The sequence below is a fragment of the Mycena indigotica genome (genome assembly GCF_014461135.1).
Source record: "Mycena indigotica strain 171206Taipei chromosome Unknown Mind.scaff0009, whole genome shotgun sequence".
NCBI lineage: Eukaryota > Fungi > Basidiomycota > Agaricomycetes > Agaricales > Mycenaceae > Mycena > Mycena indigotica.
The window spans coordinates 4,271,304-4,287,773 of NW_023503008.1; the positions used below are offsets into that span (position 1 = coordinate 4,271,304).

At 52.1% G+C, this 16,470-nt stretch overlaps 6 protein-coding genes across 6 annotated transcripts; 3 read left to right on the forward strand and 3 right to left on the reverse strand.

Annotated features, from left to right (window-relative positions):
* Positions 1–7,256: 7,256 nt before the first annotated feature.
* Positions 7,257–8,330, reverse strand: MIND_01108800 (uncharacterized protein; the record flags this gene model as incomplete). The annotated part of the gene is made up of 5 exons (XM_037367654.1): positions 8,196–8,330; positions 7,949–8,150; positions 7,609–7,899; positions 7,426–7,562; positions 7,257–7,373 (listed from the first exon to the last, which is right to left on the reverse strand). Exons 1-5 carry the CDS (start codon positions 8,322–8,324, stop codon positions 7,257–7,259), a joined length of 876 nt encoding a protein of 291 aa, XP_037217048.1. The 5' UTR covers positions 8,325–8,330.
* A 97-nt stretch (positions 8,331–8,427) lies between these two features.
* On the forward strand, positions 8,428–9,522 carry MIND_01108900 (MFS general substrate transporter; the record flags this gene model as incomplete). Its single annotated transcript, XM_037367655.1, has 1 exon — positions 8,428–9,522. Exon 1 carries the CDS (start codon positions 8,437–8,439, stop codon positions 9,520–9,522), a length of 1,086 nt encoding a protein of 361 aa, XP_037217049.1. The 5' UTR covers positions 8,428–8,436.
* Positions 9,523–9,844: 322 nt separating this feature from the next.
* MIND_01109000 (F-box domain-containing protein) lies at positions 9,845–11,164 on the reverse strand (the record flags this gene model as incomplete). Its single annotated transcript, XM_037367656.1, has 1 exon — positions 9,845–11,164. Exon 1 carries the CDS (start codon positions 11,087–11,089, stop codon positions 9,845–9,847), a length of 1,245 nt encoding a protein of 414 aa, XP_037217050.1. The 5' UTR covers positions 11,090–11,164.
* A 76-nt stretch (positions 11,165–11,240) lies between these two features.
* MIND_01109100 (F-box domain-containing protein) lies at positions 11,241–12,353 on the forward strand (the record flags this gene model as incomplete). The annotated part of the gene is made up of 1 exon (XM_037367657.1): positions 11,241–12,353. Exon 1 carries the CDS (start codon positions 11,271–11,273, stop codon positions 12,351–12,353), a length of 1,083 nt encoding a protein of 360 aa, XP_037217051.1. The 5' UTR covers positions 11,241–11,270.
* A 219-nt stretch (positions 12,354–12,572) lies between these two features.
* Positions 12,573–13,607, reverse strand: MIND_01109200 (YDG domain-containing protein; the record flags this gene model as incomplete). The annotated part of the gene is made up of 1 exon (XM_037367658.1): positions 12,573–13,607. One exon carries the CDS (start codon positions 13,605–13,607, stop codon positions 12,573–12,575), a length of 1,035 nt encoding a protein of 344 aa, XP_037217052.1.
* Positions 13,608–13,960: 353 nt separating this feature from the next.
* Positions 13,961–15,021, forward strand: MIND_01109300 (uncharacterized protein; the record flags this gene model as incomplete). Its single annotated transcript, XM_037367659.1, has 2 exons — positions 13,961–14,013; positions 14,064–15,021. 2 exons carry the CDS (start codon positions 13,961–13,963, stop codon positions 15,019–15,021), a joined length of 1,011 nt encoding a protein of 336 aa, XP_037217053.1.
* Positions 15,022–16,470: the final 1,449 nt, after the last annotated feature.

Below are 16,470 nucleotides of genomic sequence, written 5' to 3' on the forward strand. Positions count from 1 at the left end.
CTCATACGTGTCCCATATCGTGTTTCGGGGCCTCCAGCCCGGTCACAGCCCGGTCCGAACTGTTCCAGAGTGATTTTGGGGTCAAAAGTACTCCCAAGTGGCGCTTTCAGCTCTTTTCCCCCCACCTACGTGTCCTGCGCTCGACACTGGGCTCTTGCATTGAAGTCCAATGGCAGAGCTGTATAAAGACTGCTTGCCTGTCTGCCTCCGCATTCTCTTTCTTTTCGCCCTCACCAGTGATATCTGTGATCTACCGTGTGTATCCCTCACTGGCATACTGACCCATTTCGATCAATTCAGCAGGCCTGTGACCTGGGACCGTTTGGCCGAAATGTTTAATTTAGCCGCAGGCCGAATTTCACGTGACCTATTACTCAATTAGGAAATTTGGCACACTGCAGGCACGGAAAATTTGAAAATCTGCCTGATTGGGACACTTTGGGACCAAAAGATTTGGCTGTGGCCTGTGACCTGCCGAAATATTTCGGCTAAAAAATCCGATGTGACCGTGACCGGCCTAATTGAATGAAATGGGTCAGTATTTCTCTCTATTAATTCATAGTTTGTAGATGGACCCAACTAATACTCACAGCACCCTAAACAACTTCCTTCAGACACTCCAGTAGGGCTTGGCGCCATACCGTATACGGCTACGGCCGTACTTTTACAGCGCAGTACGGCGCCTCCCGGACCGTTCCGGTACAGCCGTATATGGTCATACGGCCGTACTTCCCATCAATCACTGATGGCAAGCATTCTACCACTTCAGGTGAGTCTTGAGGCATCAGAATGACTCTTAGACTGACTTTGTTTGCTTGGAAGGCCTGCGCTTGTCGTCAGCACCCGTTGCGCACCTGCGGGCGCCACATGCGACGCATCGGCGTCACGTCAGACCATCGGGCAAGCACTGAGGCACGTCCATCACCAGTCAGCAATGAGGATGCTGACAAGTCAACAGTCTGGACCCCGCGAGGCGGCATTCAGCCCACGACTACCAGGCCAAATAGCCCTATCAGAAGCGACCGCCGTAGTGGCCGGAGCATGGCTTGATATGGTGCTCCGGCTACAGCAAGTACGGCGGCCGGCCGGACCCATACCGTACCGTACCAGCTGCCATCAAGGGCCGGTACGGTACGGTGCCATAACCATACTATGGCGCCATACTGCCGTAGCACTACGGTACGGTGCCGAGCCCTACACTCCAGTTAGACGGACTTGCATCTCAACCTCCTCCGCCATCTCAGCCTCCTCTGCCATCGCCCCTCCACCATTGCAACCTCACCTTCCCTTCAACCCTATCTTGGCCCTATCCCTGCTGCTGCATCATCTTCAGCACTTAATCTAGCCTCTCACCAACCCACACAGCATGCACCTCCTATTAGTGCTTACCAGTCTCTCGTTAATGGACACCCATCAGCATTGAGTGGCGCAGCTTTAGCAGGATATTCAGTGATTGGACAATCACAACTCTCTGTTCCCATGTCATCCAATATTTCCCAACCGCGCCTTCCCAACATTGGGGGTCTGTCTGCAGCTCATATTTCCAGCGCACAAGCTGGCCGCACAACTGCAATCATCAATCATGCGCGGCCACAGCAGCCATCACTCCCACCGTGCCCTTCCCGCGCTTCTTATCATCAACTACTCAACAACGGCGGACTTGTGGTCTAGGGATGCCGCCCGTGCCACCCGTCAATGGCCACCCATTACCGTGCCATTGGCAATTCCAGCCATTGTGTCAACGGGATGGTTACGGGATGGCGTGAACCCGTAACAGCCGCAGGATTACGGCCGCGGACGGTTGTCGCCAGGTGATGGGCGATCAATATAGCTTTTATGCCCATACTGCTCCATATCAATCTATTGGCAGAAATCAACACAATGTGAAGTAAAGCGCAATGATTGTGGGTCAAACAGCCAGAAAATCAGGGACCTGAGCCCGGAATTGGAATGATGGCACCACGTGCTCATCTCTGGTGGCCATCTGGCAAGACCAAAGGGCTCACTTAGCAATACTCCAACCGTCAGTGGTCTACCCTCAAACCATGTGTTGGAGCCTTGGGCTGCCGCTGCGCTGCTTTGAGGCATTTACTTCGCCATATGACCGTCAGACCATCCGTTGCCGTGGAATGCCCGTCAAATCGACGGCCATTACCATTATGGTAATGGGTGGCATCCCTATTGTGGTTGTGCTGTCCCAACGCTGACACTTGCACAAACAAAGGCCGAGGACCCCACCCACCCTGCCTCTGTCCTGAGCGCCAAAGCAGATGGCAGTGAAGTTGTTTCTGGCGTTGCATATGTTCATCCGTACTTCGTGAGTTTTTCTCTTTGTTATCATGTTGCACCTTTGAAGATCTTGTAGTGTATGGAGTGAACACACGTTCCCCGGCACCAAAAAGGGAGCTTTGTCCAAGCTCTTGATATGCTTGACCTGCACTTCCCCTTCAAGCTCCCTAGCACCACTCAATCTCGTCAAGAATGTTCATGTGGTGGACATCAGCAGAGAGCAGACAGTCCCGAGCCAAGTGATTGGGGTCGCCGCATCTGAAGCACGCTCAACATGGGGCACCCTGAGCCCTAGTATGATCCAACTCTATTGGGACAGGAGCCGGAGGTACCGAGATGGGGGCGCGGGCCGCAGGTGGCACGGGTGCGGCCACCGGGCGGATGGGGAACAGAGTTACCGAATGGGCGATAGGGAATTCACCACGCGGAGCGCCCGAAGGCATCCGTGGGGTTGTTCCTTTGATGAGCTTCGCTCGCACCAAGGCTTGGTATTGGTGGAAAGCCCGAGTGCGCCAGCTCAGATAGTCACAGAGGTCTGGGGGGTCGTTTGAAGATGTAATACCATCGTTGATCACGGGGTCAAGTCCATGGTGGTACTTGGTCACCTTAACCAACATGTCTTCGAATCTGGCAAGGTCCATCAAGTCCTCGAAGTCATTGGTATGTCCATAGACGTCCGCGTTCCCACGTGATAACCTGCACTTAGCAAGCGTGAGGTCTTGCTCATTCTTCTTGACGAATCAAAGGCAGAACTCAGAGAGGAATAGGTTCCACTGAGGGAAGGGGAAGGGGGGTTTGCTCCCATGATGCTCCGCCCATTGCTGAGCAGGTCCTTCCGCCATATAGGATATGGTGTAGCGGATGGCCTTTTCTTTGCTTGGCTCTCCGTTGACTATGAAGGCCTCGGGGGCAAGCCGAGCGTAAGTCTTGACTGCGTATAGAAAGGCATGGCCCCGTTTGCGATCTCCGTTAAATGCGAATGGGGGTTTGGTCATAGGACCAATTTTGAGGCGACGGTAATGTCACCAAATAATGCATCCGCTGATAAGCCGCAGTCTGGGACAGACCAGGAAACGACTATTTTTGTCGATTTTGTTGCTCAGCGCACGTCTCAGAGTTGACATGAGTCCCGAATGGTCAACTAGGGAATTACCTGCACAAGAACCAGTCAAACTCCAGTCAAAATCTATCAAATCGCTCTCAGTGATTCCAAAATCTTGACTAGGAAAAGTTCACAGAGCCCGTTCCTCGCTAGAATCTATCCAATTCTATGCAAAATACCCAAAGGGAGTGTATTCTAAAAGGCATATTCGGTTTGGCGCTCAGTGGAGACTCGAGATCGACTTCTCCTAGATAAGGGACACCCCTATCTCTGTTGGTATCGACGACTGACATCATTGGAACGTGGTTTCGGATCATGCTGGAGGATCGAGAGTGCCAAGGGACGGTTAAACGGCGAAAACCTACTCAATTGATTGGGGCCTGGACTTGTGATCAACGGCGACTCTAAAACACTGTCGAGGAACTGATCATCTGAACATTGGAAATGCGCCAGGAGAGTTGGGACAACCACCGCTGAGGCCATACGCACAGGATACGAGTTATGGGTGTCAATCGAAAGCTGGGAAGCAGAGCTATCCACTTATCCTACTCAAAATCGAGGGATTCTTCACAAGACAAACTAGATGGTCGCGAACACGGAAGATTTACACAGGTCATTGACTCCAATACACGCGATACCAGTCATCTGGACCTGGATTTTCGACTCTGGGCCGTATGGCGAAACGATACCTATACAATTATGCACATGGACGACTTTTCTTACTCGAGATTTTCCCTGATTCTATCAATTTCTGTTTAGTATTTATATCTCTGTTTTGTATTTGGCAGGTTCACAGATTGCCCCGCTCTACTAGGTGCATCTGGGGATCTAGCTCGTCAATCTATCTTGCTAGCTCTTTCGAAATAGTATTATCGCGTCGGAAGGATTATTGGTTGAGGGTTTCGGTTGCTGAATACAAGAGTTCCGGTTGCTGTTTATTGGGTTTCGGTTGCTGGTCGAGAGTTTAAGGCAGTTAGTTCCTGACTCGAGACAACTCAGAGGGTTTAAGGCAGTTAGTCCTGATCCAACGAGTATAAACTCTCCGGGCATCGTATTGGCGCTTCTCTATTGCTGAGTTTCGTCGATAGTACGCTTTGGGGCACGACAAATCAACGTTTTTCGCAAGAAACTCGTATCTACCCTACAACCTTACACATCTGTACCAAGGCTCTGTTCACAGGGGCCTGTACTCGCACAAGGAGTTGACGATTTTTGGGTTTTGTGACTTTTCCTACTCGACATTATACATCTTTCTCTCTACGAAAAGTGGAGTTTTGGTTGTTTTTGTTGGTTTGGTTGGTTAGAGAGCTCATTTGCTGTCCCCACTCCGCACTCATCACCGCGTCAGGGGCATTCGGAGATGCTGAAGTCGGTGCAGGAGCTGCCGAAGGTGGTGCGGCAGTGGAAGCCTGGGAAGGCAAGATGGGTGAGGATATTGGTAAGGTTGTCTAATTTCGCCTCAAGTGCATCCATGCGTGTGTCAGCGTCCGAAGCAGCTCCGGTAGACATAGCGGGCATAAAGATGACAAGAGCAGAGGAGGAGGAGGGGTCAAGTGGCAGGGGCAGTGACGAAGGGGGGTACAGACTTGTACTCCGAGCCTGAGTCAGCGCCGAACCTTGCAATCTTGACCGGTTAATCCCATAGAGAGTTTCTTCTGCTGTAAGGGCAACCCTGGAGACTCCAACAAAAGCCTAGCAAGGGAGGATCCAAAGCGTGAATAAAAGCTACAGGAAATAGACGGAGGGACCAACCTAGCAGGGGAGGATCCAAAGAGAAGAAACTCTAAGGGTCCGCCTGCTAGGGTGCCAACTATATACTGGTCGTCCGTAACTGCCGACGTAGAGCATAGAAGGCCTGAGCGGCGTCGCAGGCTCTATCCCAAGGTGATCATTGGGAGGGTCTTGACAGATCGGTGCTTGTGTGGGTGAAGGAGGCCGAGGACGAGGGTCAGGGTAGGTCGGAGCCTCCAAGGGGACGCCGGTCGGATGCGCCTCAGATGCGCTTGGACAGTCCGAAAGAGGCCGAAGCGGGGGTTCCCCTGACAGTAATTTTCTTCTGGATATACTGAAACAATTTATTCAATTCGGCAGTGAAAAACTGCGTACCATTGGCACTGAAAGGAAAATTTTGATGCTCTGATGGCCATCTGACATTCGGCATCTGAATAATAAGTTGTCACACGCCAAAATATTTCGGCGCCGGAGGTCCGGTGTGACACGTGACCGCCGAATTGAATAAATTGATACAGTATGGCTGATGTAGAAAATGCTGTTGCTATCAAGGGGTAGTTTAGTGATAGGGTGTTACCAGGCCATAGCAGTAGTAATACTGAATAATCATATAGACACTAAGATATATCAAGTAATCTCCCTTGTTTTAAAAACTGTTTATAAACACCCCTGTTTTTAAAAACTGTTAGAAACACCTGTAAGTATTGGCTAGGGAATCATTACACTGCAGCACCCTAGTAGCCTATGGAATATATAGTTAGCTATCTAGTAGGTCAACCTTTAAAGTTTCTTCTCCTTGGATCCTCCCCTGCTAGGACCTTGATCTCAGGCCTCCAGGGTTGCCCTCACATTGTAGAGGAAACCTGACAAGTGAACAAATATAGGCAAATGATTAGGGCAGGCATAATATTACCCCTATAGTTTGGGGATATTACATCTCTGGAGTCTGACAGAGCTCTGACCTGTGCAGAAACCAGTGATCGCCCTAGGGCCCCTATTTTGGGGCCCCCAAATTATTAGGGCCTCATATGGCCTAAGGCCTTAACTTATAGGGCCCCTACATAGGGCCATTACCAAAAAAGGAAATTATTTAATAATCAAATTCACCATTGTAAATGGCTCCATCATCAAGTTATGCATCTTTTATGGCATCTGTAAGATCATTTATGTCAAACCCTGGGTTCAAAAACCCTTTTTCTTCGCCTTTTAAACCTTTTATTTTGGCCCTGGTTGATAAGATAAGACAAGGAGGAGATAAGATGGACGATAAGATGGTGATTGGATCATCAGATGTCAATGCTGATGTTGATTGACAGCGTGGAGTTGAACATGAGGCAAACAGCACGTAAAGGCATGGCTAAAGTATGACGTCTTTGCCTCTCGTATTAGGCATGGTAAACACATGGTAGTAGTGTATATAAGTAGAGTAGATTTCATCTTGTACCCCAGTCTTCGAATTGCATCATCTTTACGATATCTTTTCACAGTGCTTCTTGCTTGCCTTCACTGGCCAACTGGCATCCTCTGAATTGGTGTTGTTTGTGACAATTTAGATACTTAGCCTCTGCTTGCATGTCGGTTACTTTGCAGTAGTTGTGGTAGTGTGATGTGTTTGCCTTGGCCATAACATGGAAGGATTTTACCAATCTCAGAGATTGGCCATGTGGGCAGTGTGAAGAAGAAGACTGATAAAAATTTCATTGATAGATGATCATGACACATTTATTATGACACAGATGATCCAATCAATAGGGCCTATTAAGGCCCTCTAATAGTAACTCGTTTCCGTTGACCTGAGGGCCTCTGGATAGGGCCCTGAGGGCCTATTTTTCATAGGACCCTCAGGCCCTCGGGCAATCACTGGCAGAAACAATTTGGACAGTGGGCCAACAACTGCCTTGATTCAATTTCAGGGTGACAAACTAATTAATGTGTCAGGTACTATAGTTCACACCGCCGCGCAAGCGCCAAGAACCCCTGGTGTTAATAAGTAAGTTTGCAACAACTTCTTAAGCAATCTTATGAATTAGGCACAATCAATTTTAGCCATAGCAATACATATATAGTAAGTACATGGGTACATTTTGTCTTCCTTTGTCCCCCCGAAGGAAACAAGCAAAGCGAGCAAACCCCTTTACAAATCCGTGCAATCGAACACCGGCAATACGCGCCCGGTGCGCGGGTCAGTGCGCCACCCGTCGCTCGGCCCCTGCTTCTGAAACCTACGCGCTTTGAGTGTCGCAAGTTGGGCCTACCGAGCGACCTTAGGAGAAGAAAACAAACTTGGAGGCAAGAAAGCATACCTCCAGGTCATTTATCTGCTCGTCCACATCTACCTCAGCCTGCTGCTTAACCCGGCCAATAACATTGGCGCGTGAGCCCGACTGCAGCGCGAGTCGTGCCGGCTTGCGGGGCATGATGCCCGCCGCCATGAGTATGCCTGGCAATCGTCACAAAGGGGGAGGAGAATGGCAAGTTAAACGCACCCGCTGGCCGATAATTGAACACAAACGTCGCCAGCGGCTCAACACCATGCTTCCCACCGCTGACTATGTTGACAAGCTGCTGCGGGGCGGCGTACTCCCCGCCGAATCTGACATGGTGGGCCCCGGCCTTCTTCGACGTCTCGTGGATGACCTGTGCCTCGAGCACGTGCCCGCCGTAGCTGTGGGCGTAGGGCGCGCGGTGGATATTGGTGATGCTTGTCTCCCAGAGCTCAAGCCGGATCGTCCCAAAGGCAGGCGGGGAGGCGAGGGTATGCAAGTATGCGTCGTCGTCTGGGAATATTAAGATTAGCAACGGGAATAAGAGGGAAATGGGCCGCACCAGTGACCACAATCTTGCTGAACTCAAAGTCCCTTCTTGTGTAGTCAGATGTTGTCGCATATGACACGCCAATTGCGCTCGCGTCGCCCGGGTAGTTGGTCGCGTCAAGCATAAAGTGGGTGCTGCACGAAACGCCGTCGATCCACAGCTCTGCATAGATGGCCCGTTCGCGGAAAGCGTTGCTCCAGTTCACTGAGAATTTCTGTCTAAAATGAATACTTGTTGACAAGAAAGCAAAGTAACACACCTTTCCCTCCTGCGACGGCACCCAGCAGCTCGCCTCAGAGTCGCGGTAGCGCAAGCCATATGTCGGCGCTGACACACCCGCTATAGACACCCACGCGCTAAAGGTGTCGATGCTCAGCGCGCCCGCCATCGTCGTTGGCGGCAAGAGGTGAGCGACCACATGCTGTATTGATCGATTGGTCAGCCGGCGATCAACATTTGTTATGATGACTAAACGACATGAAGACCATGCATCTTGCTTCATGAACTCACACTTCAGCCTTCCCGACGAGCTCTTGGGAGAGATCTTCGAGCACTGCCTGCCTCCATATCCCGCCTGCCCGCCTTTCCGTGGTCTCGGCTCTCCGACAACTCTTGCACAAGTTTGCCCTCGTTGGAAAAGCGTAGCACATGGGACACCGCGACTCTGGCGCGCTATCAAGCTGGACTTGGACCCAAGCAACAAGAATCACATCACTGGGACTGCTGCGCGGAAACGTCTCGACATTGCCGAAGCATGGCTGGAGAGATCCCGCTCGCTCCCACTCTCCATCGTCTTTCACTGCCCCACCCATACGATGACTCCCATTCTGTCAGACGCGTTTGCGACACTACTTTCCCATTGCTCACGGTGGCAATACGCCGATATCATGGTGCCTGCGTCTATCCCGGTCGAAGAGCAGGCTGGCGGAGAATGGCGCGCTATGCCTATGCTTCTCGAACTCCAAGTGTACGTGCACAGTGCCGATACCGAGCCCCATCTTGGCAGATTGAGGCCTCCAAACCTGAAAACTTTCGTGGGGCGGCTGACGGACGATTCATATTACTGCGAGATGCTCGCCTCCGAGGTCTGGCAGAACCTGACCACGCTCGAACTGAACGACATCCCGCTCCAAGATATCGCGCCTCTTCTCTCCCAAACTCATGCATTGGTCCACTGCTGGCTGGACATATGGAACCACAGGCCCGTCGATGATTTCCCAGACATACAACTACCAAATCTAGAGACCTTGATCCTTAAGGGCCACGGGCAGGCCGGCGATACCAACACCCTGTTAACCTCGCTCACCCTTCCGGCCCTTCAGCAGCTCGGCATCTTGGATGCCTTCATTGTCGGATTCGCCCCGGCAGACTCGGACACCCATATAAACAGCCTCGTCAGTCTGGTCCAGAAACTCGGCTGTCGCGAATCACTCACACAGTTGGCGATTGTGACCGAGTGGAATGTTTGGAGCACGTATGCGGATGACATTCAGGTTGCGTTGCCCTCGCTTCGGCAGCTGCACCTCAAACCGAAAGAGTGGCTGTTGGCTTTGAGAGACTTCTGGAGCTCCAAGACGCTGCTGTAAATAGTTTACTAATAGATTATCCACCTTTCTGGTCCTCCACACTCTCATCAACTCCCAGTGGTAATACTAGTCAAGTCTAATATTGCCTGCCAGTGCCTATGCTTTGCGTACATTTAGTCCAGAACTAGTACTAGGAGATACTTACCATCCGAGATAATAATTTCCTCCCAAAAGGGACGTGTTTCGGCGACAACAAGATCACAGACCCAAACTTCAACGTAACAACGTTATAACGTCGTCCCAGTACTCCAAACTTGATTAAATATCACACTGTTTGCAGTTCACATGTCCTGTATTCACCCCAGCCTCGTTCCCAAAGACTTTAGTAAACAACTCCCCCCTCCAGAAGCCCCGGGCCAGGGATATAGTGCTGCGGATCCTGCCATGTATCGTCTTCCTCCTTGACCACAATTGAGGGAATTGATGGGAACGCCGTCAGATAGTTCCGTAAAGTCGCCTCGACCGGTTCCGCACTACTACTAGTAATGCACAACTCGCGCAGGGTGCACTTGGATTTCCCGATGAAACGTCGGATTGTCTCCACAGGGTCGGGGAGGAGAAATGGTTCTGGCACCTGCAGCCTGAGGAGGGAAGGCGTGACGAATGTTTCCAGATATCCTGTCATGGTGGGCTCTCGTTCTTCTCTGAATCCCTGGCCGAGCGAATGGCCTTGCAGAATCAAGGATTGGAGCCTGTGGCAGACTTTGGTCGGTTCCTCTACATTCAAGTTTTCGTAACCGTGGAACGGGCCCGAGCCCACCATCCGACAGTGAACCAACGAATCGAATGCACAAAGGCTAGTCAAGAAGGGGCGTATCTGCGCCATCTGATCGCGAATGAAAGTAACCGACGGCAGTTCCCTCCAGCGCGTCTGCGACAACACAAAATTGTCCGTGGAGAGTGTCAGGGAGAACCCGGGCGAGCTCAGGCAGACAACTACCCTTTCCAGAACGGGCGTCATGTCGTATGCAAAGAACGGTGTGCCATCCACGGGGACCTCACCCGCTATATCAAGCGCAAGCTCGCGGAGATGCGGGGCAGGGCCAATCAGAAGCGGAAGATCGCTCTCGCCCCAGATGACGAGCTCGGCGTATTCCCAGCGCTCACGGGACCTGGAAAGGGCCTCCACGATGTAGTTGTGACCCCGCGCTGACGGCTCGCTGGTGAGGCGGACAGACAGCAGGTGGTCCTTTGCGCGGGAAAGCCATAGATCTATCTTGTCTTGCTCCTCTCTCGCGCTCTCCGTCGGAACCCTGTACCGAGACCATTCTTCATTAATCCAGAGGCCCCTCCAAAAGTTCGACGTGTTGATGACCAAGTCCCGCCATCGTCGACACACTAGCATCAGCTGGATGGGAGAGCCGTCACCTTTCTGCGGCGCGCAGTCCGGATAGCGAGGATGGTATTGGGCGAAGATCGCGAGGACCATCTCATCTGGGAGCACGGAGAACATATTGAAGCCACGAATGAGTTGCAGTAAGCTCTTTCTTCCTGCACCATCAGGTTCTGCATCGAGTGGCGCGAGACGTGTTTTGGCCGCCGAGATAGGGGGAAGTGTTGGGGGCATCAGCAACAGGCGATGTATCGCAGACAATGAGAGCAATACGGAGGTAAGTAGACGGTTTCGAAAGAAAGAGCCAAATGTGACCGCCGTGACCGTGACTTATAACCGTCATCAAAAAAAAAATCATGATCATGAAGATCTTCGTGCGTGTTTCTTGCGCTCACTCAGACCAGATACCACCGGAATGAGCCCCGATGCCAAGCTCGCAAACGAGCTACTAGCTGAAGTCTTCGAGCGCTACATTCCTACATATCCTACATGCCCGCCTTTCCGTGGCGATGGCTCCCCAACAACGCTTGCCCAAGTCTGTTCTCGGTGGAGAAGCGTGGCGCATGGGACGCCAGCGCTATGGCGCGCTGTTAAGCTCGACCTCATCAAAGACATTGCCCTCGGAATGACCCGACAAACGCGTCTCGACATTGCCCAAACGTGGCTGGAGAGATCCTATCCACTCCCGCTCTCTATCGTCTTTCGGTGTCCAACGAACAGAACACTCATCCTTGCTGAGGCCTTTGCAATGCTGCTTTCTTATTCCTCACACTGGCAATACGCCAACATCATGGTACCCGCTGCCTTACCGGTCCAGATGCAGGCTAAGGGCGAACGTAGAGACATGCCTATGCTCGTCGGAATTAACGTCGATGTCCGCAGCAACGACACCGAGCCCCACCTGGGCCTCCTTCACGTGCCAGCGCTGCAGACCTTCATCGGGCAGCTGACGGACGATTCCTATTACCTCAAGATGATCACCTCGGATGTCTGGCGGAATCTGACCACGCTCAAACTGCGGGACATTGCGCTCGCTGATGCCGCCCCGATTCTCTCCCAGACACAGGCGCTGGTCAAACTATGGCTGGACATCTGGAATCCTGCAACCGCCCGCATGCCCGCGATCTGCCTGCCGAATCTAGAGACCATGATTCTGGAGGGTGGATCTGAAGACGACGAAGCCAGCGTCCTCATCAATGCACTCACCCTCCCCGCCCTCCGATGTCTTGGCTTTCCAGATGACTTCATCTCTGTGTTCGCACCGGGAGCCACCGTGACGTACGTGCAAGGCCTCTTGCGCTTGGTCACAACACTGGGTTGCGGTGGATCGCTCACGAAGCTGGCGATGTCGGACTGTTACAGCTCCCGAGTTCTGCTTATGGACGACATCCTGGCTGCATTACCCTCGGTTCGACGACTATACCTCAAACGGGATGAATGGCCATTGGCTGTGGAGGATCTTTGGGACTCTAAAACCGTACTGGAACAGTGTAGGTAAGCTCAGTCAGCTGCTATATCATAGTGTGTACTATCTTCAAGTTGATCATCGACGGTGAGTACTAGTAGTGCTAGTAGTTAGCTACTGTAAAGTATATCCACATTTTCCTTTCTCCACGTTTACATTGGAATGAATTGCTCGACTCTATTTGTGCTTTACTTATTAGTAGCAACACTGAGCTTGATACAGCTCAAGACCGGGCCTACGGACAAATAATATTTATTTGTCCTCATTGAGCCACCTGTCATCCGGAGTCCAATATTCCGCTCGCGGCATGACAACACGAATCTCGGGAAATGCCTTGGAGTATTCCTCGATAGGCACATTGTCAACTTGAACCCCACGGGAGCTCGCAGGCAGAACGCGCAAAACGTCCAGCTTGCAGCCGCAATGAGCGATGAATACACGCAAGTTCTGGATGGGATCTTCCCCCAAAATCGGGGCCCGGAGTTGCAGGCGCCGCAGGGCGGGGGTGGTTAAGGCATCTAGCAGATAGTCTCTGTTGGGATCATGGTCGTCGTGGTGGACGGCAAGAGTGCGCAGATGAGGGAGGATGATGCGACTGGTTGGTGGTGCTGCGGTTGGATCTTCTCCAGATACGACGGAGAGTCGGCAATGAATGAGACGGGGGGTTTGGCGCAAGACTTGGAGGTAGGCTGATTCCGGGCTTCCTACCAGCGTCAGTGTCGTCAACTGGGCCCACGGGAAGTTGGAAGCTACGAGATCAACCTCGAATAAGAACAGTGTGTGTAACAATGGCGCGCTTGAGGGCTTCATCTTCACAACGAGGGGGTCGTTCCACCCTTTCCAGCCACCGATGCTGAGCTCGCGCAAGTGGGGAAGCGCGGGACCCAGATATATGGCCACCTGGTCGTTGTCCACAGTGCAAAACAGATACTCCATTCGGCTGCTGTGGGCCAGAAGGGCACGGAGGACCGTGGCCGGATAGAGGCTGGGGTCGTCTGGAAGATTGACCGAAAGCATGCACGAGGCGGAACGGACCAGCCATGTCTCGATTGTTGGCAGCAGCGACGGTGGTGCGAGCCTCCGCCGCCAAGCGCTGCCAACTTCAATAGCACGCCAGAGCTCGGGAGTCTGTAGCGCGATGGCTTGCCAGTGTCGACAGACCGTCATTAGGAAGGACGGAGACTCCGGCCCGTAGAGTGGAGGACAGAGAGGGTATGCAGGCAGGTATTGGAGGAAGATGTGGGATAGGATTTCGTTGGGAAGGGTGTGCATGTGCCTGGCAGACATGGGGGTCCAATACTTAGCATGAACTAGTGTCGGGGGCGGAAAATTATTGGGCGCTTGGACATGGCCTGCAAGTATATGAGAGGAAAGAGTCGCTGCGACACCCGCGGCCTGACGACAGTTGACGCGTCACGAGTCACAGCACGTGAGATGTGACACGTCATTTTCCCACTTCTCTCTCCGAAAACCACGAAAATTGGATCTACTCCTTGCTGAAGGCAGCAGAAACTAAACATACCTGACTCTAGGCCGCGGAGAGTATCTTCAACCAAATCCCCCGATGTCGTATCCTCGCTGACATGATTGGCACAGCACTGCAAATAGAATCCTTCGAATCCTCTTGCTTTCTGACGTCCATGAGCTTTTCTCTATTGAGCCCCCGACCGCAGAACATGAACCAGATTCAATGGTACAATTTTCCCAAAGTTACCGCCGTTCCGCTAACCGACTAAATGACAGGATTCCCGTCCAGCCGGAACCCACCAATATTAGTCTTGTTGCTGCGCTCCTGCCAGACGACATTCTCTTCCTAATAGTCCGCCTTGCCGCCAAAGACGACCTCCCTACGACGCTTTCCCTCGCGCTCACCTCTAAAGCTGTCGGTCGTGCGGCAGAGACGGTGCTCTACAACTCCGTTAAGCTGCAATCTCGCCCTGCTATTCGCATGTTCTGCACGACGCTCTGCACGAAGGGCAGACATATCCTCGCCGAGGTCAAAGCCTTAGCCCTCGAAGTCCCGACTCCAAAGCTGTTTGACGACTTCTGGGCTGTTGTCAGCAAGCGCTGTCCCAACATCGAAACCCTTACAGTGCGCGAGCAAGAAATAGAGGCGCTCTTGCGACCGGAGATGAACATTCGACCTCTACGCCTGTCGATTTTTGGAGCAGTCGGGAACCGCCAATCCAAACACCGGGAATCCTTGTTGCGGACCGCGTTGCAGTCCTACCATGCCGCTGGCGATTCAACACCGCCAGAGAAAAGACACGACGAGCCAGACCCCCAACTATGGAGCCGCCTGACCCATCTACACGTCGCTTCCGCCTGGCCCTCTGTGCCATATTCGCTCCTTTTTACTCTCCTCCGTGCCCGCCCGGACCAACTGGGCCATGTCACCCATATCGCTGCACGCGCAGGCAGCACACACCAACTAGTTGCAATGTGGGAGGAGGCCCGTCGCCTGTCCGCCCTCCGCGTCTGTGTTTTCCAAGTCTATATTCCTCGGAAAATGTGGGCCAATATACTCCCCCGCGATCCGCGACTCGTGCCGTTCCGGGTAGGGCTTGGCCCACGGGACGCAGAGGCGGACCACGATGTTTCTGAAGGTGACAGTGGTGGTGAAAATCCGCATTGGGGATGGGCGGAAGACAAAATCAAGGAGAAAGAGGCGTTGGCTATGCGGAAGGCTCGAGGCTGGTGATTATGAGGCTTCAAGTTGAGTGTGTTATGGGTGGGGAACTGATCAGACTCGGAAATTTGTGCATACTACTTGTATGTAGGATTCGAAACGGAATACATATGTGAAAATATAAACAGGGATGTTGAGGAAAGATGGGGAATTGTAGAAAAATGGTAAAGAAACAAGTCCAAGGGAGGTATACGATATAAAGTTGTAGAAATCGAATTGAGGTGTGCCAGGAAAGCGGCAGAGTAAGTAAACTTTTGGAACCGCAAGCGAAAAGGCTAGGATTGAGTAATGACGAACGCAGAGCTCGACGCTGAGAAGGGACTCGTCGTGAATCTGGACGGGAACTTCAATGTCACCATCTGGGGAACCGAAGTGTTTGTCGACCACGACGAGGTTTTCCGGTTGAATAAAACGGAGAACTTGAATATCGGCGGGTGCTTTGAGTCCAGGAGCAGACGCTCTCGGTGAAGCGCTGGTAGAATCCTGGTTCAGAGAGCACCTCGACATCGCTCATGCACTTGTTGCCCATATCTCCGTGGGGCACGGAGGACTGGTAGCTTGCCGAAGAAATGCCTTGACGCCACTGGAGCCTTTTAAGCAGCAGGAGGGCAATGGGTATGACCGCAGGGAGAAATTGCTCTCGCTTATTGGGAAGGGGAGGCATGTTCGGATAGTCGGTGTAGGGCAGGTACTAGGGACCATAACACAATCATGTTTTCGCGACAAGAACTTGAAGCAAGTATTGTGCGAGTGGAAGTCATAGACAAGGCTGTGGAGGTTGCGTGGGTGACCTTGATGGCAGATGTAGCAGGCCGCCAGCGCCGGGCTGACCATATATGTATAGCAGTCACCCTATTATTGAAGCCCAAGTCATACTATGTAATGTGGTGAGTCAAGCAAACCTGCTCCAAGTTGTATCGTTCAAGTTGTGAATCGTCGTGAGAGCTAGGAAACGAGTAGTCACACTCACGGGACCTGTGACTCAAAGAAAAAAAGTAGTCGCGCCGAAGTACTAGTTCGTCAACAAGCAAACAGAATCGTATTCCATCTAAATAATATCCGGTATTACGTCTAGCCAGCGCGGGTCCAGTTCACGCAACTGCTATCCAGTACTTCTACTACAATATGTGTAGCTCCAGCGCTAAAAAATGTCAGTCTGAGTTTCCTACAAGTACAGGCCGAGACTGTGAGGCGGGATGAAGGAGTTTTTTGGGGGGTTTATCGAGGTTTTATGGATGTTTTTGGAGGGTTTTCAGGGCGTCAAGGCAAGAGGGCGAAAAGCAGGCAGATGAGGGAATACGCGAAGGAATTGGGGCGAGTTGTTGTTGTGATGGGTATAAAAAATTGTGGATGACGAGACTCTAGAGCTGCCAATCCTCGGGGTCATAAACGACCCCGACCGTCTCGCCCGTCCTCACGACGCGCGTGAAGACATGACTGGCGCCATAGTTATGGAACGCC